General features: G+C 59.2%; 1 protein-coding gene across 5 annotated transcripts; it reads left to right on the top strand.

Annotated features, from left to right (window-relative positions):
- Positions 1-14,665: 14,665 nt before the first annotated feature.
- On the top strand, positions 14,666-22,512 carry BBC3 (BCL2 binding component 3). Of its 5 annotated transcripts, none has more exons than XM_055145591.1 (4): positions 14,666-15,000; positions 17,485-17,752; positions 18,939-19,129; positions 21,677-22,512. In XM_055145591.1, the coding sequence occupies exons 2-4, from the start codon at positions 17,500-17,502 to the stop codon at positions 21,791-21,793; spliced, it is 561 nt and encodes a 186-aa protein (XP_055001566.1). In that variant the 5' UTR covers positions 14,666-15,000; positions 17,485-17,499; the 3' UTR covers positions 21,794-22,512. The 5 variants fall into 5 exon arrangements, with proteins under 5 accessions (XP_055001566.1, XP_055001569.1, XP_055001568.1 ...); XM_055145594.1 differs by lacking the exon at positions 14,666-15,000 and adding an exon at positions 15,552-15,681; XM_055145593.1 differs by lacking the exon at positions 14,666-15,000 and adding an exon at positions 15,615-15,767.
- Positions 22,513-27,892: the final 5,380 nt, after the last annotated feature.

Below are 27,892 nucleotides of genomic sequence, written 5' to 3'. Positions count from 1 at the left end.
GAGTGAGGAGTAATCCCTGAGAAGCACCGAATGTGCCCCTATATATATATATATATATATATATGTATACACACACACACACACACACACACACACACACACACACACACACACATATATATATAATCACATTCCCCTAAGATCTAAGAAATGGGGCTGCCAAGCTGCTGGGCGTTTAGGTATACTTTTCCCACAGGCCACAAGGGGGCGGTGTGGCACGCACACTGCCGCATTATTTCACAAAATCCTTAAGACCTGGAAACTGGAAACGGGCTCTATGGGCGCCCAGCAGAGTGAAAGGCGCAGCTGTTCCTCTAATTGCTGAAGAAGTAGCTAAACCAAAGAATATATGTATTGTAAATCATGACGCCTCAATAAAAACTGGGGAACAAGTTAGAAAGATAGTACAGAGGGTTACGGCATTTGTTTTGCAGGATAACCCTTGTTCAATTTCCCAGTAGAGTAGGTGGGCGTGAGACGTTCTGAGAACCGAGCAGGGAATAGCCCCTGAGCACTGCTGGAGGAGCACTGCCGGGAAGTACTGTTTGGTGAGCAGTACTTAAATTACCCACCCCCGAAAATATTTTTTTTAAAGAATACGTAGAAAAAAAATACTTAGGGCTGGGGCCAACCTGGGTTCCAACCCTGGCATCCCATGTGGTCCCTGCCAAGCACGGCCAGGAGTAATTCCTGAGGGCAGAGCCAGGAGTCAGCCCTTAGCATAGCCGAGATTACTCCCTGGCTCTGTTTTGTCAGAAGAAAAAGAAAGGGCTGGATCGATAGCACAGGGGGGAGGGCGTTTGCCTTGCACGTGGCCGACCCGGGTTCGATTCCCAGCATCCCACATCCCAGGAGCACCGCCAGGAGTAATTCCTGAGTGCAGAGCCAGGAGTGACCCCTGTGCCTCGCCGGGTGTGACCCAAAAAAAAATATTTAAAAAAGAAAAAAAGAGAAAGAAAGGGTGGGTGGAGGGAACCAAGAAAGGCGCATATGCTGCCTGAGCCCATGTGCTGCTTGTGCCCCCATGGCCAAGTACGAGTGGCTCCTGAGCACATGTGTCCCCCGCATCTTCTCTTCTGAGATGTCTACTTTATGCTTCCATATCTAATACTGGGTGTGTGTAGCGGTTCTCTCTGCCTTTGGAGAGCCTGTGTTCTCTCTTGAACGCATTACTCTCTTTCTCTCACCTTCTCTCCCTCCCTCCTTTCGAAAACCCTCCCAATAAAATCTGTTTCACTTCAAAATAAAACAACCCAAGGAAAAAGAATTCATGATGGGGGTGTGGACTAAAAAGAAAAAAAAAAAGAATACATTATAAATGCTGGTTAGGAGTCAGAGACAATCCCAGGAGACATCTCTGAGGAGGTGACATTGTGACATTTGAGAAGCAGCCAGCTCTATACGTTGGGGCCAGGATGAGGCATATGGTGGTGGGGTGTGAGGATGTAGTGGCTTTGCTGAAGCTGGATGGGTCCAACAGGAGACCAAGGCGGACATATTCTCTGACACAGGTAGCTCAGGCCCAGGTACTGACAAAATGAGTTTCAATGAGCACAGAAGAAACGGGGGAGCAATCCGTGAGTTCTGACTGGAGGAGGAGGCCCATACCCCAAAGGGGCTTTTAGGCCCCTCTTGGTGACTGAATCTGTTTTTATCATGAGTGACGAGGGTTTTTGGCTGGTGTTTTTTTTTTTTTTTGGTTTGTTTGTTTGTTTTTGGTCACACCTTGTGATGCAGAGTCTATTCCTGGTTCTGCAGCTTGGGAGTCACTTGGGGGACCATGTGGTATCAGGCATCAAACCAGGGTCAGCCACATGCAAGATAAGCACCGTCTCCAGTACTCACTTGGGCCCATAACGAGCATTTTCTGACCAGGAGGATAACTCAAGGGCTGTGGGAGACCCAGGTTCAAGGCCCGGCACCACACCATCCCCTGAGCCCTGCTGGGTGAGCCCCAGAGCAAGGTGTGGGGAGAAGCCCCAAGACTGCCTCTGAGTGTGACTTCAACAATAACAGCAACAACAAAATTATTTTTTGACACCATGTGCTCCCGTTTGCACTGTGAGCCTCACCGACTCAGGCCAGGCCTCTACCTTAAGTGACACAGCCCAGTCTATGGGAACCATGGGAGGCCCCAAGGTCAGGAGTCCGTCCTCCCCCCCTCCTTCCTTCCTTCCTTCCTTCCCTCCCTCCCTCCCTCCCTTCCTTCCCTCTCTCCCTCCCTCTCACCCTTCGTTCCTTCCTTCCTTCCATCCTCCCTCCCTTCCTTCTTTCCTTCCTTCATTCCTCCCTCTATCCCTTCCTTCTTCCCTTTTTCCTTTATCTTTTTCTTTTTTCTTTTCTTTTTGGTCACACCCAGCAATGCACAGGGGTTACTCCTGGCTCTGCACTCAGAAATTACTCCTGGCGGTGCTCAGGGGACCATACGGGATGCTGGGAATCGAACCCGGGTTGGCCATGAGCAAGGCAAACGCCCTACCCGCTGTGCTATTGCTCTAGCCCCCCTTTGTTTTTCTTTTGGGCTCTCCCTCTGGCCTCTGCTCTGACCATTCTGAGCCTTGGGTTCTGCACTGGTAAAGTGGCGCCTGTGGTCCCGGGGGAGAACTGTGTACAATAAGCGCGGGCAGCGTGCTAGCTATTGTTCTCCAGCTCCATCATCAGTGGCTGAGCAACCTTGGTGGGCAGGGGACTCTTTTTGTCTTTTTTTTTTTTTGCTTTTTGGGTCACACCCAGCAATGCACAGAGGTTACTCCTGGCTCTGCACTCAGGAATTACCCCTGGTGGTGCTCAGGGGACTATATGGGATGCTGGGAATTGAACCTGGGTCGGCTGCGTGCAAGGCAAACGCCCTACCCGCTGTGCTATTGCTCCAGCCCCTGGGGGACTCTTTTTGAAAATAAATAAATAAATAAATCTCCAGGCTGGAGCAATAGTACAACAGGTAGGACATTTGCCTTGCATATGGCTGACCCAGATTTAATCCCTGATACCTCCTAGGGTCCCTCGAGCCTGCCAGGAGTGATTCCTGAGCACAGAACCAGGAGTAGGCCCGGAGCACCACCCAGTGAGACCCCCCACCCCCCAAAATAAAAGAAAAACTAGAAAAGAAAGAAATCTCTTTGAGGGGCTGAAGCAATAGCACAGTGGGTAGGGCGTTTGCCTTGCACGTGGCCGACCTGGGTTTGATTCCCAGCATCCCATATGGTCCCTCGAGCACCACCAGGAATAATTCCTGTGTGCAAATCCAGGAGGTAACCGCTATGCATTGTCAGGTGTGATCCAAAAAGAAAAAAAAAAACTCTTTGATAAGAAGATCCCAAATCCTACCAAATGGTCCTCCACTTCCTGCCACTCAGGAGGGTGACGGTAAGGGTTAACAAGAGCAGATGAGGGGCTGGAGCACTTCCTGAGTGCAGAGCCAGGAGTAACCTCTGAGCATCGCTGAGTGTGACTCTCCCCACCTAAAAAAAAAGGCAACAAGAGCCAGAGAATATAGTGGGTAGGGAACTTGCCTGCATGCAGCTGACCTGGGTTCAATTCTTTGGCACCCCATATGGTCTCCTGATTCCCATCAGGAGGGATCCCTGTACTCACATCTTGTTTTTGTCTTTTTTTTTTTTTTTTTTTTGTGGGAAGCACACGAGAATGATGCAAGTTTACTCCTGGTTCTGCACTCAGGAATTATTCTTGGCAGTACCCTATGGAATGCTGGGAATTGAAGCTGGGTCGGCCGCGTGCAAGGCAAATGCCCTAGCCACTGTACTATATCTGCGGCCCACACATCCTTTTTGTTTTCTTTTGTTTGTGGCTCCCATTCTGCAGTGCTCAGGTTTTCCTCCTGGCTCTGTGCACAGCTCTCTGCCCAAAGCCTATTCCCCACTGGACCGCCAGAGGGCGCCAATGAGCAATACTTTTTATTGGCCCGGAACTCTAGGGTTCCTGCACCTACTCAGATCAGAATAAACGCAGAAGTTCCTCCTCCGCTCTAACGCCAGCCCCGACATCCCCTCCCACCCTCTCCCCTAGCTACTCCCTTCCAGCCCGTCCACCCTTGAAGAAGCGCCTCGCTCTCTGGAACACGCCCCTGTGAGCCTCAGGACCTTTACACCTGCCCTTTTCCCGAGGGTCACCACCTCAGGGCATTCAGTCAGTAATCCCTTTATCAGAAAGATCTTCCCCGGTGACCCGAATGGTTAAAGGCCCCCCTCTCTCCGGCTCCCTCTCCTTTCTTTTCGCACTTCGAGATTTCACTTTTAGAAATCTCAAAGCAAACGCCCTACCCACTGTACTGTCGCTCCAGCGCCCATCCCGGAGTAATTCTTGAACGTGAAGCCAGGAGTAACCCTGATCATCGCCGGGTGTGACCCAAAAAAACAAATTTTAAAAAGACAAATAGTCTCCAATAGGAGGGGGTTGGGGGGTGGTGAACTAGTGACCCGGGACTGGCCCGGCGCCTGCACTCCCGCCGCAGGCCGCTGGGGGGCAGCCGGCGCCCGGGGATGAGCGCGCGGGCCGCGCCGGCCGAGCCGCGGGGGCAGCCCTGGCGGGCGGAGGAAGCTGATGAAATCCCCGCCAACTCGCGGTGAGCTCATCCCGCCCGGGCGCCTCCGGAAGCGGCGGGGCCGCCCGGCCTCCGCCTGGGCCCCGCGATAAAGCTCCGGGCGCGGGGCAGGGCGGGAAGTCCTGTCTGCAAATCTGCCCCGCGCGGGGCCTGAGGCCGAGCCCCCCGCGGCCCTTTGGGAAACGCCAAGAATGTTGCGCGCGAAGGGGGCGAAGAGAAAGGGCTGGGGAGACGGAGGCAGCCTGAGACAGGCACCAGGAGAGTCTGATGGAAGAAGCACGCTGGCGGAGGCAGACAGATGGGGGAGGCAGAGCAGGAGAGACCGAGACGGTTGGGACCGAGACGGATGCGGGCGCGGGGCGCGGGGCGAGTCCGCGATGGGACGCAGGAGAGAAAAGAGAAAGCGGGGCAGAGACGCAGAGAGCAAGTGGGGGCGCGGGACAGAGACGGAGTGGAGGAATCAGGGGTGCCGGGACTCGGCTGGGGGAACGGGCGGGGGGCCGAGAGCCCGGGCGGGCGCGCCGGCGAGGGGCGGGCCCTGCGCGATCGGGGCGGGGCCCCGGTCTCCCCAACCCCGCGGCGGCTAGTCCCCGAGTTACCAAGTTACCGCAGGATCCGCCAGCCGCTCACTGGCGCGGCCTCCGCCAATCAGCGCGCGGCGCCGCTGTTCTCAGGCAGGAGCCGGCGCGCACCTTCCCGCACCCACAGGGCGGCGCGGGGACAGAGCGCGGGCCACGCGCGGTCCCCGGCGCGCACGCACACACACACACACAAACACACACACGCACGCACACTGTCCCCGGGAGCGCACACACGCAGCATCACTAAGACGATATCTCAGCCCCAGCCCCGCAGTCCGCACGATCCACGGGAACACACGAACATCCGGACATCCGGCGTGACCGACACATGGCTAGAGCAGTGCCACCGGTGACCACAGTGGCACCTCGTAATCCCCCAGCCTGACACACTATCCCAGCGACATCAGATCACAGCGGCTGCACCAGTCTCATGGCCATAGACAGGGGTGCATGTGTGCACAATCACCGGAGCTGTCACCTCTTAAAATGAATAACCCCCATCACACACACTCTCAGCATTGTAGCCAGAGAAATAGTTTTTGGTGGTTTTTTTTTTTTTTTGAGGGGGGGTGTACACCCAGTGGTGCTTCGTAGGGCTTTACTCCTGACTCTGTGCTCAGGGATCACTCTTGAAGTGCTCAGGGAACTCCATGTGGTGCCAGGGATGAAGGCTGGGTCAGCAGGGTACAGGGCCTTACCCACTGTGCCATGGTGCTGGAGGGACAGTGCAGCGGGTCTGGCACTTGTTAAGGTGCAGGCAGCTGATGTGGGTGGGTTTGGGTTCACTGGCACCACAGAGGGTCCCCAAGCACCAAAACTAAACAGAAACAGACTCTCAGCAACAATGCAGACACACAGCTCAGACACAACCGGTGATACACACAAAGTCCCACTATAATCATACTCCAGTGTCCAGGCACAAACCCAGCACACACAACATGCACCGTCCTACAGACACACGGTGGCACACACAGTCCCGTGGACACCCAGCAATGTGCACACACCAACTGTCAGAGCTTCCACACACAGCATTGTGAGGGGGTCTGGGGAGGGGGGCCCCGGGACTGAACCCAGGTCTCAGATCCCTAAGGCAAAGTACCGCTGAGCCACATCCTTGACCCTACACACACACACACACACACACACACTCACACTCATAGCAACACAGCCACACTGCCACAGAGCTTCACCCTGCTGAGCTACACCACTCAACTCCAACAGCACACAGCACACGGATGACAGCAGTATCAGACCCTCTCCCAACACCCCCCCACTCATAGATGCACACACTCCACCACCACACACTACAGAGAATAGCATACCTCCACAAACTACACAGTCACATAGCCGCAACATCCCCCTGACACAGACCTGCACCGCGCCCCCCCACCCCCCGCCCCTGCCCCAGCGCACGGATGAACACACAACAGCACAGACACAATCACACACTCAGCGCTCTCACATCTCCCTCTGATGCCCACTCAGCCAAGAGCCAACAACTGAGCTTGGGACTCACAGAGAACACACAGATAAACACACGCACACACAGCCCTGCCTTTGCCCCAGAAAGCCCTGCGCGCTGGGGCCCGGCTGGCCGCGCGCGTCTGTGCGGGGCGTGTGCGTGCGCTACCCCTCCCGCGGCCGGCGCGGGGGGCGGGGCGCGCGGCGGGCGCTGTTACCGGGTAAGCTTCCCCGCCCCCCCCCCGCGCGCGGCCATTAGTCACCCCCCCCCCGATGATGTCATCGCCTCATTCCGGAGGCTGAGTAATCTCCACCCCGCCCCCTCCAGGTAGCGGCTAGCGGTGGGCTGCACCTGGGCTAGCTGCGCTCCGGAATTGGAGATGCAGCCGCCTCGGGTTGAGGGGCGGGGGAACCTCAGGAATCTGCACCTCTCTGGGGTGGCCGAGGAGCACGCATCAGGGTCCCCGGAGTCTGGGCTAATTTGGGGAGCTGGAAGATGTTCGGAGTCCAGGGTCCTGGTATGCCCACAAGTACCACCTGGACCCAGATGTCCAGGGGACACGGTTTCCGGGACCCTCGGAATTTAGACTTTAGGGTCCTAGACAGCCCCCCCCTGTACCCTGCTCCTGGGGAGGGGTGGAGGAATACAGGGGGACGCTGGGGGCACATCGGGAGCACTGGGGAAGGGCAGCACCAGGATTTGGGGTTCAGAAGCCTCTGGTTCAAAGACCTATCTCCCCTTTTTCAGCGGCATGGGGCGCTCAGTGAGAACTTTCCCAGGATCTGGGGACACCCTCCACCCTGGGTTTTCTGGAGCTGGGAAATGAGCGCCCCCAGGGAGACGGAGGTTCTCTCAGCCACAGAGTGGGGCATGCCAGGGTCACATGGGAGGGGCAGGAACACCCCTATTTTCATGGCTTCAGGACACACACGTGGGGCCTTTTTGGGGAGGGGGGCCCTGAACCGTTGCTTAAGAGCTAAGATGTCTGAACCTGGTGGGGCATTTTCGGGACCCCACCTGTCCCTGTCGTCTTGGAGTGTTCAGGAGGGAAGTGCCTGGCTCCTGTTTTCACAAAGCCGAATCCAGCGCATCTTCGCGGGGCGGCCACGGGGACGCAGCCTGGATGCCCCTCCGGGGCCGAGGGGGGCTCGGGGCGCAGGGATGCGGCGGGGTGCGCGGCGGGGGGGGGCCGGGGTGCAGTCTGAGCCTCCGTTAGCCGCCCGCCCGCTTGCAGGCCCGACGCTCGCGCGCTCGCTAGCTGGCTCGGCAGCTCCCCGGGGCCCGGCTCCCCGCCCCCCGCGCCGAGGGCTCCCCCAGATCCGGGCGCGCGGGCGCGGCGGCGGCCAATGAGCGCGCTCGCCGTCTCCGGGAGCTGGGCCGGCTCTGCCCGCCTGGCATTGGGCACGCGGTGGGCAGCGGCGGGCGGGGCCGGGGGGGTCCTCGCGCCTGGTTGGGCCAGGCTTGTTGCTGGGTAACGGGGCGGCGAGTTCCCCCTGGCAACGGCGGCGGGTACCGCTCACTGGCTGGCCGCGGAGGAAGGGGGGCGCGGGCGCAGGCAGGCCCCGCAGACCCCAGCAACAGCGCGCCGCCCCCGCCCCGCCAGGGAGCCGTCACCTTCACACGCGCCGGCCGCTCGGACCCCGCGGACGCCCCAGCCCCCGCCCAGCCCCCACCAGGCCTGGCCAGCCTGGGGACGCGGGCGGCCGGCGCACCCCGGCACCCCAGCACCCCCCCTCACTCACACACACACATACACTCCACCGCGGCCATCCCAGATCGGGCCGTGCCGCGGAAAGTTAAGTCTAGTTGTCCAACTCCCTGTCCCCCAGTCGCCCCGAGAGCCGCTCCCCGAGAAAGATACGCGGAGCGACTGGGGGGGGGGACTTGAGAGGGGGCGCGGGGGGGCATACTGTCCGGCTCTCTCCCATCCCTCTTCCACACGCTCTTCTGCATTCCCGACCCCGCACCCGCATCCATATGCATGATCAGGAGAAACTCCATCTTCCCAAGAGTTGGGGAAACGCCGATCTCAGAGGGGAAACTGAGGCACATAGAAGGAAGCTTCTAGAACAAGGACACCTTCTGAAGCTAGGATCCAGGCTGCAGAATCAGGGTGTCCTAATGCAAAAGGAGAAATGCCAGCCTGTCTCCCCCTCCCCCCCCCCCTCCGCCAGAGCTCCTGGGTTTGAGAAACCCAGGCCTCACAGTACCCCACATGGGCACGCCCACCACTGGCGGTGGGTGACATCTGTATATCTCCTGTTTCCTTTCTCTTTTTTCCCCCTTTTTTTAGGGGGCAGGGCGTTGTTTTTTTGGCCACACCCGGTGATGCTCAGGGCTTACTCCTGACTCTGCACTTAGGAATTCCCATTCCTGGTGGGCCTCCAGGGGACCGTATGCCTGTTGGGGATCGTACCCAGGCAAATAGACGCCATCCCTGCTGTACTATGGCTCCTGCCCCTTGTCCTTCCTTTTCTTTTTTTGGCAGCATCAGGGATCAAACTCGCGGCCTCACACAGACAAGGCAAAGCTGAGCTACCCTCAGCACACTGTGTCCTGTTTTAGACCTAGGAGGGGGTCCCGCCTGCCCAGGACCATGCAGCAATCACACCTTGGGGGTGGAGTGTCCAACATGGCGGGAGAAGGTGACTTTGTCTCCAGGGAGTGTTCGGCCTTGTTGGGAACGTCTGGGGCTGTTGCAGCTAGGAAGCCTCAGAGGTTAGAGATCAGAAATGCTGTTACACATCCTTCCAAGCAGACAGTGCAACCCACCCAGGTTTGAGCTCTGGCACCCGGTAGTGCCTCCCAACAAGTGATCCCTGAGTGCAGAGCCAGGACTAAGCCCTGAGCACTGCCAAGGGTGGCCCAAAAGCCAAAATAAACAAACAAATAAATCCTTGCCCGCAGGGCCCAGGGGATTGCTGGCAGCAAAAGCCACAGCCAAATGCACCTCCCCTGGGTTCCATCCCTGGCCCTCTGGCCACTGTCTCAGGTCACCCCTGATCACAGAGCCAGGGGCTGAGCCGGGAATAATGGCCCCTGCGCACCACTGGGTGAGACTCCAAATACAACAAATAAACATCAGCATTGTTCAAAACACAAGACAGACCTGTGTACTCAGGAGTCCTGCGACGCCAGCACCAGGAAAGGTTGGGGATCCCACCTGCAGGCCAAGTGGGGTGCCCCCTCCCTTCACCCCACTCTCTCGGTTCTTCTTTTAGGGCGCCTCTACACCCCGCCCCCTTCATCTGAGCCCTGCAGGTCTGTGCATCCATCTCTGCTTCCCACGTCCCCCAATCAGCTCTCCAGGGAGGGGCTTTATGAGAGGGGGTCCTGGGGCCTCACCCATGATGTGGTGTGGCTCAAGAGATGGGGGGGATATGCCCTAGGGTAATGCATCTTAGAGCGAGAACCACCCACAGACTTTTTTGGGGAATGAAACATACTCGGCAGCAGGGCTCAGGATTTGCACATGGCCCCGTGCTCAAGAGCAACCCCTGGTGGTGCTCAGGGGATCCTATGTAGCGCTGGGGATTTAAACCAGGTCAGCTACCTGCAAGGCAAGTGCCTCCTCCAGCCCCAACTGTCTCTCTGGCCCATTCCACAGACAATTCTCGGCTCACAGACTATCTTCTTGCTTGTTTTTGGACTTAATTCCTACCCTTCTCCAGGGCAGCTCCCAGTTCTGGCCTTGGAGATCTCTCCTGACAGTGCTTGAGACCAGGCAGGCATCGGGGATGGAATGTGGGCCTCCTGGATGCAAAGCCTGCACTATTGGAACCGTCTCTCCTGCCTGCCCAAGTGCTGTTCGACACTGCCTCTGTCTGTCTCCTGAGGGAACACCCAAATATGCATTTCCTTAGCCACAATCCCCACCACTCCCTATTACCTTACACTGGACTGGTTCCTCTCCCTGAGCTCATGAAGTTGGAGCTCTTGAGTTGGAGGTCCCCAGGCTGGGTGAAAGATATCAAAATTTGGAATTGCATCGGGACTGGGGGAGTGGCAAAGTTCATGCCAATGACTGGGGAGACTCTTGGCCCTCCCTGCCCTCCCCCGGTCTGCCCCCGAAGCACACCACATCACTACAGTCCCTCACACTGCTTTTATCTCAGCAGAGCCTGGCAGCCCATCTGGTTTCCTGGTGTCCAATCCCAGACTGGGCAGCTTGACACACTGGTGAGGACTTTACGGGCCTACAGCTGAGTTGGGGAACTAGCCCGGGGCTGGAGCCTGGCTCTCTGGCGACTCTATATTGGAGCAGACACTGCACCAATAGCAACAATAAACATGATACTGGAGGGGCTGGAGCAAGAGCACAGCGGGTAGGGCATTTGCCTTGCACGCGGCCGACCCGGGTTCGATTCCCAGCATCCCATATGGTCCCCTGAGCACCGCCAAGAGTAATTCCTGAGTGCATGAACCAGGAGTAACCCCTGTGCACTGACAGGTGTGACCCAAAAAGAAAAAAAACAAAACAGGATACTGGAGATAAGAGCTGACACTTGTTAGATCCTTCCACACCAGACAGCTCTCAATGCTGTCATGTATGGCTACATCAAAGAAATGGTTACAGCCAGAGACCACAGTAGGGAGGGCACTTATCTTGCATGTGGCAGCCCTGGGTTCGATCCCTGATACCACTTGTGGGACCCCTAAGCACAGCCAGGACAGATCCCTGCGTGCGGAGCCAAGAGTAAGTCCTGAGAACCACTCGTGTGGCCCAAAAAACAAATTAAAAAAGGGAAGGGGAAGGACTGGAGTGATAGTACTGTGGGTAGGGCATTTGCCTTGCACGCGGCCCGCCCAGGTTTGAATCCTCGGCCTCTCATATGGTCCCCTGAGCACCGCCAGGAGTAATTCCTGCATGCAGAGCCAGGAGTAACTCTTGAGCATTGCTGGGCGTGACCCAAAAAGAAAAAAAAACGTGGGGGGGGAGGCAGGAGGGGGAGAAACACCGTCTTGTGACCCATCAGATTTCCTAGAACAATTAAGTCACCAAAAAATACCTCCTTTCGGGGTCATGGTTTTATTTCATCCATTTTGGGGGGGCATCATATGGTCCCACATTGGTGCTCAGGGCTCTTGCCTCTGTGCTCAGGGCTGAATTTCTGGTGGGGCTCAGAGACCAAGCAGTGCTGGGGACAGACCATCTTGTGCAAGACAAGTGCCCGACCTCCCTCCCAGACCATATGATCTTATACTTTTTTGTTGTTGTTGCTGGGGTTGCACACCCAGCAGTGCTCAAAATTTACTCCTGGCTCTGCATGCAGGGATCACTTGGCTTGGGAGGCCATCTGGGGTGCCAAGGATTGAGCCCATGTCAGCTGCAAGCCAAGCAAGCACCTTACCTGCTGTATTATTGCTCTGGCTCATCTTTCTTTCTTTTTTTCTTTTGGCTTTTTGTATGACACCTGATGATGCTCAGGGGTTACTCCTGGCTTTGCACTCAGGAATTACTCCTGGCAGTGCTCAGGGGACCATATGGGATGCTGGGGGTTGAACCTGGGTCGGCCGCGTGCAAGGCAAACATCCTACCCGCTGTATTATTGCTCCAGCCCCCCATGTTTCTTTCTTAAAGTCTGGTCAAGAACTATTAAAGGTGGAGCAGGAGTGATAGCACAGAAGGGAGGGCATTTGCCTTGCCGACCCGGGTTCAATCCCCGGCATCTAATTTGTCCCCTGAGCACTGCCAGTATTAGCTCCTGAGTGCAGAGCTAAGAGTAAGCCCCAAGCATCGCCAATGTGACCCCACCCCCCAGGAAAATAAAGAACTGCTAAATTTGCAGATAGAAGCAATTGACTAGAGGCCTGAGGGAAGCATTGGTTTTGGGTTTTTTTTTTTTTTTGCTTTTTGGGTCACACCTGGCAATGCACAGGGGTTACTCCTGGCTCTGCACTCAGGAATTACCCCTGGCCGTGCTCAGGGGACCATATGGGATGCTGGGAATCGAACCCGGATCAGCCCCATGCAAGGCAAATGCCCTACCCACTATGCTATTGTTCCAGCCCTCCCCCCCCCACCCGGAAGCTTTGGGATCAATAGAAGGTTCTTGAGTCTTGATGGTGACCATGCATAGTTGTGTATTTGTCACAACGCTCCAAAGCTTACATCTTAAAGGAATGGATTTTAGTTTTTTTTTTCTTTTTGGGTCACACCCGGCAATGCACAGGAGTTACTCCTGGCTCATGCACTCAGGAGTTACTCCTGGCAGTGCTCAGGGGACCATATGGGATGCTGGGAATCGAACCCGGGTCGGACGTGTGCAAGGCAAATGCCCTACCCATTGTACTATCGCTCCAGCGATCCAAAAATGAATGGATTTTAAATTAAATGTGTAATCTTAATAAATATGAATGGAAAACAAGACCTATGAATTATGTTCCAGAATTCATGGTTTGCCTGTGACCCCAATTAAGGAAGAAGAGAGAGAAGGGGAAATGGATGGATAGGTGGGTGGGAGGGCATAAGGATGCTGGGTGGCTGGGTGGCTGGATGAGTGAGTGGATGGATGGGTGGATGGATGGGTGGGTGCATGGGAGGCTGGGTGGATGAATGGGTGACTGGATGGATGGTGGATGGATGGACAGGTGGATGGGTGGATGAATGGATGGATGAGTGGATGGATGGATAGATGGGTGGATGGATGGATGGATGGATGGATGGATGGACAGACGAATATATTGGCAGATGTATGGATTAAGAGGTGTTTGGATGGATGGAGGGTAGGTGGGTGACTGAATATGGGAAGGAAAAGGATGCAGGTTGCAGAGGATGGCAAGGCTGAATGAATGCATAATTTCCAATAAGGAGATGTTTTTATTTATTTATTTATTTATTATTTTTTTGGATCCCATTTAGCAGTGTTCAGGAGATAGTCCTGGTTCCGTGGTCAGGGATCATATTCCTGGTGGTGTTTGGGGAGCCCTGACGGTATCAGGGATCCAAGCCGGGCCTCCTGCACACAGAGTGAGCACTCAGTCCTTGAGCCACGGCCTAGGGGAGACGGAAGGCGGGAAATGAAAGGACGCAGTTTTTCAGCCCCTTTACCGGGTCTTGAGCCTATTCCTGCAAGCTGGGCACTTAGTTGACACAGTTTGGTTTACGGATGTGAGGTGACCGAGGGAAGGAATGGTGCAGGGAAGGCAGCCCCTGCGACCCCAGGATGCGAGACCCGGAGGAGGTCCCCAGACAGAAGGGGGAGGGACCAAGCCTGAAAAATTGAAAAGGGAAGGGGAAGCAAAAGCCCGCAGCGGGGCGAGCGGGGCAGGGGCTGCCCGGGCATGTCTGTGCCAGGTGCCCCAGGCTGCAGCCAGCCTCGTCCACACTCCCATGTGGGTGGCAAGTGTGCGGCCAGCCACGCGGGGTGCAGAGTTCGTGCCGAGTGTGGCCCAGGGGAACTTTCACCGGTGACTGCACTGTCGCTGTTCTGGATGTGCGGGGCTGTGCGGGGCTTGGCTGCGGCGGTGATGAGCGCTCTGTGAGCTGACCACGGGGGACGGGCGTTGTGTGCGCGCGCGTCCCGGGGCGGGGGTGCGCGTGTCGCGCGAGTTGTGTGTCCAAGTCTTGGGACAGGTTGCGGGCCACGAGGCGGCGGGCAGCGTGTGCTTGGGAAGGAGCCCTTCGCGACGGCGCCTGAACCTGCGCAGCGCCCGGGAACTCGAACTCGGCCGCGGGGTGCACCCGGACGCGCATCGCTAGGTGAGGGGGTGCCCCCTGTGTGTCCCTGTCCTTGGGTGGCGGGCGCCAGCCGGTGACCCTGCCCGGCAGTTCAGGTGGATTTGTATCTGGGCGTGTGTCCAGGTGTGCCTCGCGGCGACTGTGCCCTTTGGACTCCGTACCCGGGAGCGCCAACCTGACCCCAGCTCCCCGGGGCGGGGTGAGGGTGTGTCCTGCGGGGGTCCGGCTGTCCGTCCCGCGGGATGGCTTTGCGCGCGGCCCCGCCCCGCCCCGCCCGGCTGCAGGGAACCCCCCGCGCCGAGGCCGGGGGCGCGGTGGCAAGTCCAGACTCGTCGGCGGGGGGCGGGCCGGCGGCGTCACGCGGGGGCGGAGCGTGGGAGCGGCCGGGCCGCGCGGGGCGGGGCGGGGCGGGGCGGGGCGGGGCGGTCGCCGAGTGAGCCCGGGAGCCGCCGGGCCGCGGGAGACAAGAACGCCAGCCACATGCAAGCGGGCAGCAGCCCAGCGCGGCCGAGGCGACTACGCGGAAGCGCCGGCGGCGTCTCGAGCGGCGGCGGCAGCAACACCCACTGGGGTTAGAGCAGCGGCAGCAGCAGCAGCAGCAGCAGCAGCAACAGCAGCAGGCGCCGCAGGGAGCGGCGCTCCGCGGGGGCGCCCTCCTGAAGGAAGCCGCCCGCGCCCCCATCACCGCCCCCTCCGGCGTGTTCATGCCCCCGGGGTGAGTGTGGGCACCCCACCCCACCCACACCGCGAATTCCCGCTTGCCGCCACGGGCCGGCAGGCCGGGTGGGCTCCCTGGAGGAGGTGGCCAGCGTGCACCGGGAAAACCGTGGAGAGGCGCGCTGCATTCCTCCGCGGCGCCTCTTTCCCTCAGATCCCTTCCGTCCTCACGGACCCCGCCACTCCCTCCAGGGTCTCCCTAGGTAGGGGTCCCTGGGCGGGGGCCCACGGAGCAGGCAGGGCGCGGGGTCCGGGCGCGCAGATCCCTCAGTGGTCTGGCGGGTTTGTTTACAAACAATGGGGTGCGGGCTCGGCAGCGCCCACTGGCGGCCAGTGCGGCCCCGGGGAAGAGCGGCGACCCGGGCTGCCCCGGCCCCCGCAGTCCGGGCAGGGCGGGGGGGGGCCGGGGTGCGCACCGAGGGGCGGCCACACCCGGGCGCGCGCCCGCCGGGGGCGGCGGCGGCGGGGGGCGGCTCGCGGGCCGCCGAAGCTGCGGCTCCTCGGGCGGGGGCAGCGCCCCAGCAACAGCGGGTTATTGGCCCCGCGCTCGCCTGGCGGGCGGGGCGGGCGCACGTGGCGGCGGCGGGGCGCGGGGGGCCGTGACAGCGCAGGGGGGCGGCGGGGCCCGTCGTGGGAGCGCGCGTGTGCGGGCTTGGGGCGCTGCAGCCTCGTCGCCTGGGTGTGTGCGCGTGTCTGGCGGCGAGTTTGTGCGCTGGGCTGCAGGGCGGGGTGGTGCCAGTCCGGAGGCAGCTCCGGGGCGCGCGCGTGAGTCCCTGCGCGCGTGTGTGCGCGTGTGCATGTGTGTGCGTGTGTGTGTGTGCGCGCGCGCGCGCGTGTGTGTGTGAGCGGGGCTCTGGCTCCGCCGTGCCTGCGGGCTGGGTGCTGCTGTGTTGACGCGTGGGGTACCTGTGTAAGCGCGCGTTCCTGGGGAGAGTTGTCCGCGTGGGCTGTCTGGGGGGTGCTGGGGGGGGCCGCGCTGCGGGCGAGCGCTGCGCCTCGGCGCTGCCCCGGTGCGTCTCTGGGTGTGGGTGCCGTGTTTATGTGGGTTTCTGGACCTGACTCCCCTGCCCGCCGTCTGCTCTCTCCAGCGTGGCTCGGCGGAGCCCGATGCTTCCCTGCGTCTTCTCTGTCCGGGTGTGTGTTAGGGGTCGTCTCCCTCGCTCTGGGTCTGCCCTGTGTCTCTGGCATCAGCGTCTGGGAATGGAGCTCGGTGGCTGTCTGGGGTCTGCACTGAGAGGGTGTTGCCCCCACCTGTGCCAGGCTATGTGTGCATGTGTGTGCGTGTGTGTGCGTGTGTGTTTATGGGGGCTGAAGGGCTCAGTGCTGCGCTCCCCTGGCTCGTGCCTGTCATGTGGGCTGTCTGTGTGTAGTGTTTATGTCGGTCACGTGAGACCCAGGCTTTCTGTGGGTGCTTTAGGTGAGAGCAGCCAGAAGCTGGGGGATGACTTAGCCGAGGGGTGTGTGTGAGTGTGAGTGTGTGTGTGTGTGTGGGGGGGGATATTGCATGTGCTGCGTGCGAGTTGGGGATGCTGGGGGATGCTGGGCAGGAGGGTCAGTGAGGTCCACTAGGGCTCTCCGGGGCGCGGTGGCACCTCCCACTGGATGACCTGTGCCCCCTTTCCCTTTGGGTCTGAGAGTTTGGAGACAAGGGGGTGTGTGCTGGCACTGCCTCCTCCGGAGTGGTGGAGGGGCTGTGTCCTGAGGTGTGGAGGGCTTCTCTCTGCCATGGGGCACAGAGAGGCACGTGTGTGGTAGTGTGGCGTGTCTGCTGTGTGCATGTGCGCACGCGTGGTTAGTTTGTACATGTGTGTAGCTGGGAATGGAGGGGTGCAGATTTGGTCAGAGGCATTGTGTGCGTGGCACTGTCTCTAGCTGTAGGTTGGGGCAGAGAGAGAGAGAGAGAGAGAGAGAGAGAGAGAGAGAGAGAGAGAGGGAGAGAGCGAGTGAGCGCGAGAGAGCAAGCATGCATGTGTGTGCATGTACTCTCTCTGTCCTGAGTGTCTGGGGTCATGACTGGCACCCTCTGTGTGGGCAGAGGGGGTGTGTGGGTGGTCCTGCATGGTCCTTATGTGTCCCTCTTCATACACACCCCAAGTCTTCTCCCTGGGGTTGCATGAGAGGGGGAGTGCTGTCCATCCTGTCCTCGTGTCTGCCGCTGGGTTCCCAAAGTTGGGCCCAGCAGCCATGGCCTGAGGGAGTGGTCCCAGGGTGCTGGGTGGTCCTGAGTCCAGTATTTGCAGGGGGGGGGAGACTGTCCTTCGTGTGCCCCTCACCATGTGCGTGGAAGGAAGCTGACTACCAGCCGAGTGTCCTGTGGCCCTTCACAGGGTCTCCTCCGTCTGGATCCTGGGGGTGCTCTCTGACCCCCATATGCCCTCATCCTAGGGTGCAGGAGTGGGGGAGGGGTCCTGGAGCCTTGGGGCCCCTCGCGACCCCACCTCAGCAGCTGGCGCTGACCGCAGCCCTGTCCCCTGTCCCGCAGGCCTCCGGGAGCGCCATGGCCCGAGCACGCCAGGAGGGCAGCTCCCCCGAGCCGGTAGAGGGTCTGGCCCGCGACTGCCCGCGCCCCTTCCCGCTCCGCCGCATGGTACCCTCAGCCGTGACCTGCGGCCTCTGCGAGCCAGGCCTGCCCGCCGGCCCCGCCGCCCCCGGCCTGCTGCCCGCCGCCTACCTCTGCGCCCCCGCCGCCCTGGGGGGCCTCCGCTGGTCTGGGGGTCCCCGCAGCCGGCCCCGAGGTCCGCGCCCCGACGGTGAGTGCCCGCCCCACCCACCCCCACCAGCAGAGGGGACCGGAAGGAGGGGAACCCCCAAGGCGCCCCCGTCGCCCCCACCCCAGATGGGGAGGCGGGTGGGGGGAGGTGGCCAGCCCGCCTGGCCACTGGGAGGGTGTGGCTAGCGTGGGCTTTGTGTCGCAAGAAGCAGGAAGACGGGGTGGGGGGGCAGTGGGAAGTCCCTTCTGGAATCTCACTGCGGGCCCCCAGCAGCAGCGCCAGGCCCGCGACAGCTGTTTCCCAGTCCCCCTCCCCGGGCGCCCCCACCCGCCTCCCCCGCACGGTCGTGGGGGGAGGACTGTGACCTCGGGACTTTGGGGACCGGGCCTGGTGGCCTCAGCCATTATCTGCATCTCCGAGGCCTGGGCCGGAGGGCGGAAGGAGAGGGGGAGGGGCCATTGTGCTGGGAATGGGGGGGTTCTGGGGAGGGAAGGGTTAAAGGTCCCCTGCCTGATGGGCTGTTAACCCTGTGGTGCCCGGCCAGCCCCAGCCCAGTCCCCGCCCCTCGGGCTCCCCGGTGGCCCGCAGCCAGGAGGGGCAGCCGCCCCCTCCACACCCCGTGCCCCTGTCCACCCAGAGCGGGGCTGAGGAAACTTCCCGGGCTGGGCTTCCCGCCGCCCGAGAGGAGGCTCCGAGTCACAGGTGCACCCGCAGGTCTGCGAGCTGGAAGGGACGCTGGGACCCGAGGGCATCTCCCTCCCCAGCGTGGCCAGGCGCTGCCACATCCGGAGGCGTGGCCTCGTGGCCTCGCCGTGTTCTAGATGTCCCAGAGCAGTGGACCTGAGGCGTGGACTCTGGGGTGCGGCCGAGATCACCTTATTCCAATGTGACCTCGGCTGCTCCCCAGTGGGAAGCCTCAGTTTCCCCATCTGTTAAATGGAGCCAGCAAGAGTTGGGCCTCGTGGGCGAGGGCTGCGCAGGTGGGAGAAGGGGCAGGGCTAGCCGACCCCCTTGGCGGCCTCGCCTGGGTATCGTCGGTTTCCAGCGCCTGGGGCGCAAGTCGGAGCTCAGCGCGCTGGCCGCGGCAGCCTTAAAATGGGGTGGGAGAAGCGAAAGCTGGCGGCTGGGGAAGGGAGAAGCAGGCCCCGGGCAGTAGGCGGCTCGGGGGACACCTCCGGGCCGGGGGTGGGTGGGGGTGCTGACCACACCCCTCCGCTTTCTCCAGGTCCTCAGCCCTCACTTTCGCCAGCCGAGCAGCCCCTGGAATCCACGCTGCGCAGCGCCCCGGGTCCCCTGGCCGGCGGCCCCACCCAGGCAGCCCCGGGGGTCCGCGGGGAGGAGGAGCAGTGGGCGCGGGAGATCGGGGCCCAGCTGCGGCGGATGGCGGACGACCTCAACGCGCTGTACGAGTGGCGGGTGAGTGCGGGGGGCGGGGTAGACGGCAGGTGGGACTTCCCGCCGGGGCGGGGGCCGCGGGCCGCCCCGCCAGATGTGCGGCAGCTGCTGCCCGGCGCGGCGGGGTCGCGGTGGGGACAGGCAGGTGGGGGGCGGCGCGGCCGCGGAGCCGCCCGCGGGCCCGCAGCGCGGCGGCCAGGGCGAGGGCGCGGAGCGGCGCGGCGCGCGGGGCCCGCGGCCGCGGGGACTGAGGGCGGCGGGGGGCGCGGCGGCTCATATATCCGCGGCTATTTATAGCCGGTGAGTCAGCAGCGCCGCGCGCCGCGCCCGCCCTGCCCACCGCCGCGCGCCGCCCGCTCCGGGGGCGGGGCGCGGGGCGGGCCCCCCCGTGGGGCCCGCCCACCTGCCGGAGAAAGCCCCGCCCCTCCCTCCGGAAAAAACCGACCGAGCTGGAGCCTCCAGCCGAGAAAGGAGAATAATGAGCCCCCGGCGCCCACCTCCCACTTAGCTAGCTCTGTCCAGTGCACACATTCCACCCGCATTGTTTGCCGCTGCAAAGGAAAACAAAAACCGGATGTTGTCAAACCCCTTGTTTCCCCCCTGCCCCCCATCCCCCTCCTCTCCCAGCGCTTCCAAAGGAAATCTCCCCAGTCAGCCATCCCCATCCTAAGCAGGTGCTGAGGCTTTTGCTGCAGAATCAGAGTCCCGAGCCACAGTGTTTCTCGGGCCCGGGGCGCGGAGGGGCCAGCCTCAGGATTTGTGTGCACTTGACATTGTGTGTTCCAAACTTTTCTCCCGCTGTGCTTGAGGTGCACCCAGTTTGGGCAAAGACATCTCATTTCCCCTGCCCTTTAGGAATCTCTGGGACCCACTTATAGAACCCTTATGCCTTTTGGCGTTGATGGAACTTGAGAAGGTTTTTTTATTCATGTTTTTTTTTTTTCAAATTGGATTGGCTTTTGAGGGCTGGACCTATAGTACAGCGGGTAGGGCCCCTGCCTGCCACATGGCCGACCCTGTTTCAGTTGGTGTTCAGGGGACTGTGTGGTGCCAGTTATAAAACCCCAGCATCCTGCATGAAAAGCCTGTAGTCCAGCTGTTTAGCTATCTCCTGACCCCGCCCCAAGTCCCCATATCCAACCTTGTTCTCTTCTGCTTTTGACTTGTTTGGTTTCTGGGTCATGCCTGCTGGTGCTCAGGGGTTATTCTTGGCTCTGTGCTCAGGAGTGACCCCTGGTGGTGCTTGAGGAGAGCATATATGGTGCTAGGGATTAAACCAGGCAGGCTGGATGCAAGGCAAGTGCCTGACCTCCTGTAATATTTCTCTCCAGCCCCCTTGTTTTCATCCGTAAAATAATTTCTCTTTCCTGTTTTATGGGAATGCATTTAAGCAGGATCTGTTGCCTATACTGGCACACAGCCTTGCACTCAGAGACTGAGAGACATAGCCATTCAGACATTGTTTCCTTTTGTTCTTTGTGTGTGTGTGTGTGTGTTTTGCTTTTTGGGTCACACAGCGATGCTCAGGGGTCACTCCTGGCTCTGCACTCAGGTGTACTCCTGGTGGTGCTTGGGGGACCATATGAGATGCTAGGGATCAAACCCAGGTCGGCTGCATGCAAAGCAAATGCCCTCCCGCCGTACTATTGCTCAGGCCCGTTTTTTTTTTTTTTTTGGGGGGGGGTTGTTGCGTCCACAACCAGCAATGCTCAGGGCTTACTCCTGGCTCTGTACACAGGAGTCATTCCTGGTGAAGTTTGTGGGACCATTTAAGGTACTGGGAGGGTGAACCTGTACCAGGCTGATGCAAAGCAAGTATCCTACCCACTGTAGTATTTTGCCGGCCCTCTGATATTGACCTTTATTTGGTGGGGGGAGGTAAGGATTTGACTTTGCAGTGTTTAGGCCAGAGGCTGCTTCCAATTCTGTGCTGGGGACCATGTGGTACAGGGGATAAAACTGGATAAAAGCTGGGGATAAAAGCTGTACTTGGTAGACCATAAACAGTGCCAGGGATCAAACGGGGTCCCTTGCATGTAAGGCAAGCACTGTTCTGGCCCCCTTCCCAGACAGCAGCTTTTCTTATATCTGGCTTCCTCTGGCTGTTCCCAAGGCCACGCAGACCCCAGTGTGGTCTAGACATACTTCCCTTGCCACCTCCACGCATTGGGGAGGGGGGCTGACTCCTCCCATGGAAGGTTCTAGAATGACCCAGACCAAGCGTTCCCTAACGTCTCAGTATTTTAGGGACCCACTGGGGTTCTCCTGCAGAACGTTGCAGGAACTGACTGTCCTGGCCCCGGTGTATGGGGAAGGCGTGTGGGGGTGCGCACGCTCTGCCCGCATCTCCGAGACCCCAGTCTCAGCTTTGAGACTCAGGGGCCACCTGGGTCAGGTTGGAGAGTCGGTCTGTCTCCAGGAGTGGCCACCCAGGCGCCTGGCACTGGGGGGTCTCACTGGCCCAGGCCCCGCCCTGATCCCCCCTCCTGATTGGCTAGCCACGCCGCGGGCGCCGTCCTGGACACGCCCACCTCTAAGGTCCTGTCCCTTCTCTCTCCCCCTCTGCAGAGACAAGAGGAGCAGCAGCGACACCGCCCCTCGCCCTGGAGGGTCCTGTACAATCTCATCATGGGACTCCTGCCCTTACCCACGGGCCGCGGCGCCCCTGAAATGGAGCCAAACTAGGTGCCTGCACCCGCCCAGCGGCCGTTGGGGGCTTGGGGGGCCGGACCCTCCCGCCGCCTGACGCCCCGGCCCGCGCGCGGGGGACTTTTCCTGCACCATGTAGCATACTGGACTACCAGCCCGGCCTGTCCCAGGGGCGGCCGGCCAAGCTGGCGTGCCCTGACGGAGACGAGGACTCCTGGGTCCCCGGCGGGAGTCGCCGCCGCCCACCACCATCTCAGGGAAGACGCTGGTGCTGGTGCCCGTTCCAGCTGTGGGGGGCACTGCGGGGGGGGACCCCCTCTCGGTGCGCCTTCACTTCCGGCCTGGCCGCAGGCCTCTGGTGCTTCCCCCCCTCCTCATGAGGATGGGGGGGCCGTGAAGAGCAAATGAGCCAAACGTGACCACTAGCCTCCTGGAGCCAGAAAATGGGGTGCGTCTGTGGGGTGCCCAGCCCAGCACCCAGCCATCTTCCCTGAGGCCGGCGGGTGGTGGGCATGCCTGCCTCGCCATCATCTGGAGGGGTGGGGGGGGCCAAGAGGGGCCCAGACTGTGAATCCTGTGCTCTGCCCGCGACCACCCCTCCCGGACCCCCATCATCCCTTTGCTTAGGTTTAGAGAGAGCACGCGTGGCCAGGGGCGTTCATGGCGGGTGGGATACTTTGGCAGAAGCCGCCCCAGCCTTAGTCCCCGAGGCCAAGCGCTGGGGAGGAAGATAAGGGGAGTCAGGGAGGGGGGGAGCCTCAGAAGAGGGAGTCTGGGGGGGAGGGTGGCCCAGCCTGTAAGATACTGTACATGCGCTGTTGTAGATACCGGAATGGATTTTCTGTACATGTTTGGTTAATTTTTTTTGTACATGATTTTTGTATGTTTCCTTTTCAATAAAATCAGATTGGAACAGTGAGTACTTGCTGTTCTTTTCCCCCTCCCCACCGCAGGTTGAGTGGTCTGGACCCAGCTTTCGGGCACCCCCCACCCCCTCTCCCATCCAGATAGCTGGGATAACAGAAAGGGTCAGGAACAGGCACAGGGGGCTGGAGCTATAGCACAGCGGGGAGGGCGTTTGCCTTGCACGCGGCCGACCCAGATTCAATTCCCAGCATCCCATAGGGTCCCCCGAGCACCGCCAGGAGTAATTCCTGAGTGCAGAGCCAGGAGTAACCCCTGAGCATCACCGGGTGTGATCCACAAAGCAAAACCAAAAAAAAAAAAAAAGGAACAGGCACAGATGTACGCACAAGCTCTGGTGCGCTGGGGGCTGCCTGGTTCCTGGGATGCCCCAGTCTGATCCCTGGCACTACACCAAACATTGGGCTGGAGAGAGCACAGCAGGCAGGTGCTTGCCTTGCGCACAGCTGAACTGGTTCTGTCCCTGAGCACAGCCTGGGATCCCCTGGGTCTCACCAGGAGAGATCCCTGAGCACAGAGTCAGGAGTAAGACCTGTCCATATGCCAATAAACAGACGAGGTCAGAGAGCAGGTTCCAGGGGGCTGATTTTGATCCTGGCACCAACATGATCCACCTGAGATCAACAGGAAAGGTCCGGAGCACCACTGGGTGTGGTCCAAACCCCCCTCTCCCCCAAAAAAGATGATCCCCAGAGGGCAGGGGACGTGGGGGTTTAAGTGGACATCAGGTGGAGCCTGATGGTTGTAAAGAATGTGTAAACAGGAAATTGCAACCGGGCTAGCATGTTCCAGGGGCCCTTCCCACACCTGTCCGGCAGGGGCCTAGGTTGGATTTCAGTTCTGCAACCCTAGACAGCTGCGCTGGGCCCGTAGGAACCGTCACTGCAGCCCTGACCCCTGCACGAGCTAATCTCCCAGCGCAACCCCTGCCCGTCACCAGACCAGAGGGACCAGCCGCCACGCAGGGGAGGGAACTGGAGAGAAAGGCTGAAGACAGTACAGAGGGAAGGGGTTTACCCTGCACACCACCGACCCGGGTTTGATCCCTGGCACCACACACTGGTGTCAGGGCTTACTCCTGAGCGCAGAGCCGTGCCTGTCAGTAAACCCTGACACCGGTGGGTGAGGCTTCAAACCCAGGAAAAAGCACACTGCTCCCGAGCGACAGAGCAGCTTGGAGGGCTCCTGCTTTGCATGCGGCTGACCTGGGTTTGATCCCCAGAATTCCATATAGTCCCCTGAGTAGCACCAGGAGTAGCCCCTGAGGATTGCTGGGTGTGGCACAAACACACACACACACACACACACACACACACAACTTCAACACCTTGGAGGCTATTCTCACTGTTAACGTAATTCTGAGGTCCACCCCCTTTTCTGGCATTTTCCTATTTGTTTCTGGTCCACACCTGGCACTGCTCAGGGGTTACTTCTGGCTCTGTGCTCAGGGGACCATGTGGTGCTGGGGATTGATCCTGGGAATCCCACATACAAAGGCTGTGCTCAGCTGGGTAGGATATTTCTCTGGCCTTCTCCTGACATTTTCTTTTCTTTTTTTGCGTCACATCCGGCGTTGCATGGGGGTTTCTCCTGGCTCCAGTACTCAGGAATCACTCCTAGTGTGCTCAGGGGACCCTATGGGATGCTGGGAATCGAACCCGCGTCGGCCGCCTGCAAGGCAAACGCCCTACCCGCCGTGCTATTGCGCCAGCCCCTTTCCTGACATTTTCCCCCTGCTCTGGCTTCTGCCTTTTCTGATGAGAAATCCAGGATCATTTGAATCATAGTTCACATTTGTAACTTGTTTTTGTCAGGCTGCTTTGAAGATTTTTTTTCTCTTCCTTTTTCATTTTCATATTGACTGTCACAAGTTGTTTACTTTTACGAAGTTTATTATCAGTTTTTCCTTTCGAGAGGGGTGGCTTAAGCCATGTCTGATGGTTACCCAGGAGTCACTCCTGGCTCTGCTCGGGAGGTCACGCCTTTTTTGGTGGCTGTACATGGTGCCACGGACTGAATTAGGTTCAGTTGTATGCAAGGCAAACACCTTCCCTGTTGTACTCCTTTAGGGGGGTGGCCTCACCCCTGGTAGTACTCAGGCTTTCTCCTGGCTCTGATCTCAGGGATCACTCCTGGCAGTTTTTGCGGAACCCCATGGGGTGCCACGGATTGAACTGAGGTCAGCTGGATGCAAGGACAGTACCTTACCGCCTGCACACTCTCTCTGATTCAATTTTCTGTTTAGTTTGGGGGTCGCGCCCAGCAGTGTTTGGGGATCTGCTCCCAACTCGCTTTGAGGTTGCTCATGGCAATACTTCAGGGATGGGGATTGTGGTTGTATCTATGTGCAAGGCAACTGCTTTACCCCCTGCACCATCTCTCTGGCCCCCGGTTTTCCTTTATTTGGGGGGGGGCATCACACTGCTGATGCAGGGGTGCGAGGGCACTATTCTCCTGCTAGACCCTGTGGTTGGGGGCTCACTGGGGTTCACTCTCACCGGTGGGAGAATGAACCTAGAGCTCCCACACGGTAAACATGCCCTTTAGATCAGCCTCGAACTTCTACATCACTTATGTGCATTATCTACCCCAAAATGAAAATGTTATGTGCAGTGCTCTTGCCCCCAGCCCTTGGTGGCGGGGGGTGGGGGGTGGGGGGTGGTCCACCCAAAGTGAGAACAGCTTGGCTGAGCCCTTCCCAAGTGCACCAAGAAAACAAGCTCCACATCTACCAGTCCACTGATGAGATAACACAGGGTTATCTCAGGCTTCGGAATTTGATGGACCGATAAGGACCAGGAACAGCCAAAGTAGCCTGAAAGCTCTTTGGAGGGGCTGGAGAAACAGCACACAGTGGAAGTGCTTGCCATGCTCAGGACCCAGGTTCGATCCCCAGCATTCCTGATGCCTTCCTGATCCTGCCAGAAGCGATCCCTGAGCACAGTACCAGGAGTCAGCCTTGAGCACTGCTGATTGTGGCCCCAATAAAAATAAAATCCTTGAAAACCAGCTATTGGGAGAGGGGTTAGGCCACACTGGCGGTACTCAGGGATTATACTCCTGGCAGTGCTCAAAGAGCATAAACTATGGGGTGCCTGGAATGGGTGTGGGGTCAGCTGATCACAGCAGCCATGAACGTGGTTCTTTACTTTTGGCCTTTTTGTTTTGGGGTTACTCCTGGCTCTGCACTCAGAAATCACTTCTGGCAGTGCTCAAGGACCCTATGGGATGCCGGGGAATCAAACCCGGGTCAGCTGCGTAAAAGGCGAACACCCAACCTGCTGGACTATCGCTCCGGCCCCACAGCCATAAACTTGAAATAAGTTCTCCTCGAAGAATCTCATAATTCCCTGAACCGACAACTTTATAGATGGGGTGGCTGAGGGGGCTGGCTGGACCACAGCTGAGGGGTTGAGTGAGGTTTGAATCTGTGTTTGGAGGATTTCTGGCCTATGGCTGGCAGGGCCGCTGGGGAGGGGGCAGTGACAGTGGACCCAACTCAAAGTAGCTCAGGCAAACCCTTCTCCTGTGAAGCCAACGAGAACTTTGAGTGGCGACCAGTTTGTGTGGTGATGGCTGAAAAACAACACACACCTGGGGCTGGAGCGATAGTACAGCGGGTAGGGCGTCTGCTTGCACTCAGCTGACCTGGGTTCGATTCCCAGCATCCCAAAGGATCTCCCGAGCACCGCCAGGAGTAATTCCTGAGTGCTGAGTGAAGAGCCAGGAGTAACCCCTGTGCCTCACCAGGTGTGACCCAAAGAGAAAAACAAAAAAAACTACAGACCTGCTTCATGGGGCCAGTGCACAGACCACCCTCAGAAGTGGCTCTGCACTGGGGCTCTGGGTCTGCAGAAGGCAAAGCCAGCATCTTTCTAGCTTCCCGGGGAGAATGGGAAGTCACGCTGTGAAGCAGGGGACACGAGGACCAAGCAAGTGGCGGCAGCTTTCCAGATGCAGCCTCCCTGCACCTTTTCCTTCCTGGGGGAGGTTCAACATGGGCTTCTAGCTTAAGTACAAGGGATGGGAAATAGACAGAGCAGGGCGAGCCCAGAGCCAGCTGGAACTAAGCCTTCACTTTCCCACCTCAAAGGTACGCATGGTACCAAGCACCTACCTCAACGGATACCCACACTCACTGTCTTCCGAGTCAGAGGCACCGGCAGGAACAGTTAACAGCCCAGAGCAAGGGCAGCACACTGGGTAGGGGTGCGGGCCAGGTTCCATCTTAGAGTGTCTATTTTCCTTTATTTTTTTTTGGGTCACACCCGGCGATGCACAGGGGTTACTCCTGGCTCATGCACTCAGGAATTACTCCTGGCGGTGCTCAGGGGACCATATGGGATGCTGGGAATCAAACCCAGGTTGGCCACGTGCAAGGCAAATACCCTACCCACTGTGTTACTGGTCCAGCCCCCTTGGAATGTGTATTTTCACCCAAGTGGATTGAGTACCAATTGAGTACCCACTGAGATTCAACATGTTAAGCACTGAATTTGAGGATCACAGCCGCCATGAACTTGGAATACGTTTTGTTTTTGGTGGTGGTGCTTGGGGGATCCTAGTGGAAGTCAAGGATTGAACCCAGGTTGACTGTGTGCAAGGCAAATGTCCTCTCAGCTGGACTATCGCTCCGGCCCCAAACTTGGACTAATTTCTCCTTGTTAGAGGTACCAGGCAGGCGGCCTGGCCTTCCCAGATGACTGTTCCCTGTCAACTGGGTGACCCTAGTGCCACCAAAGTTTGTGCCTCTTTCAGATCAACAATGCTTCCCCAAGCAACCTCTGTATCTCTTGCAGGGGTCGGAGGGTGGGTGTACTAGAAACTAGAGGCCCTTTCCTGGGCTCCAAGGGTAGGGAGACAACTAAGAACGTGCTCAGCCCTCTGAGCTGACTCTCCTGTCCTGAAGGCCATTATTGGGGGGTGATGGGTAGGTCACATCAGGTGATGCTTGGGGGTCACTCCTGGGGCCATAGGGGTGGGGATGGGAAGCCACCATACACAATGGCAGGCATGGGACCTGGGTATTCGCATGCTTGAAAAGCCCGTTATCCGCCACTTTTACAACCGCAGCATGGGAGGTGGTCACAATGAAATGGGAATAAGATATTTCTTGACTGAGGCTGCAGATTCCAGCACCCCTCCTGTCTCCCCCCCTCAGCCCCCTTCCCCAGGGGTCCTGTCTGGATGACTCAATTAGCCACAGGAGGT

Source organism: Sorex araneus, chromosome 8 (genome assembly GCF_027595985.1).
Source record: "Sorex araneus isolate mSorAra2 chromosome 8, mSorAra2.pri, whole genome shotgun sequence".
Lineage (NCBI taxonomy): Eukaryota > Metazoa > Chordata > Mammalia > Eulipotyphla > Soricidae > Sorex > Sorex araneus.
The sequence above is the reverse complement of the archived record's forward strand: the minus strand, read 5'-3'. Positions and strand labels throughout refer to the sequence as shown.

Bases quoted from the DNA above. Each gene is read 5' to 3' on its own strand.
- BBC3 (XM_055145592.1), top strand. From the start codon at position 16,110: ATGCTTCCCTGCGTCTTCTCTGTCCGG. The intron at 16,137-17,484 runs GTGTGTGTTAGG...CCTGTCCCGCAG, and splicing joins CCTGCGTCTTCTCTGTCCGG to GCCTCCGGGAGCGCCATGGC. The intron at 17,753-18,938 runs GTGAGTGCCCGC...CGCTTTCTCCAG, and splicing joins CCGAGGTCCGCGCCCCGACG to GTCCTCAGCCCTCACTTTCG.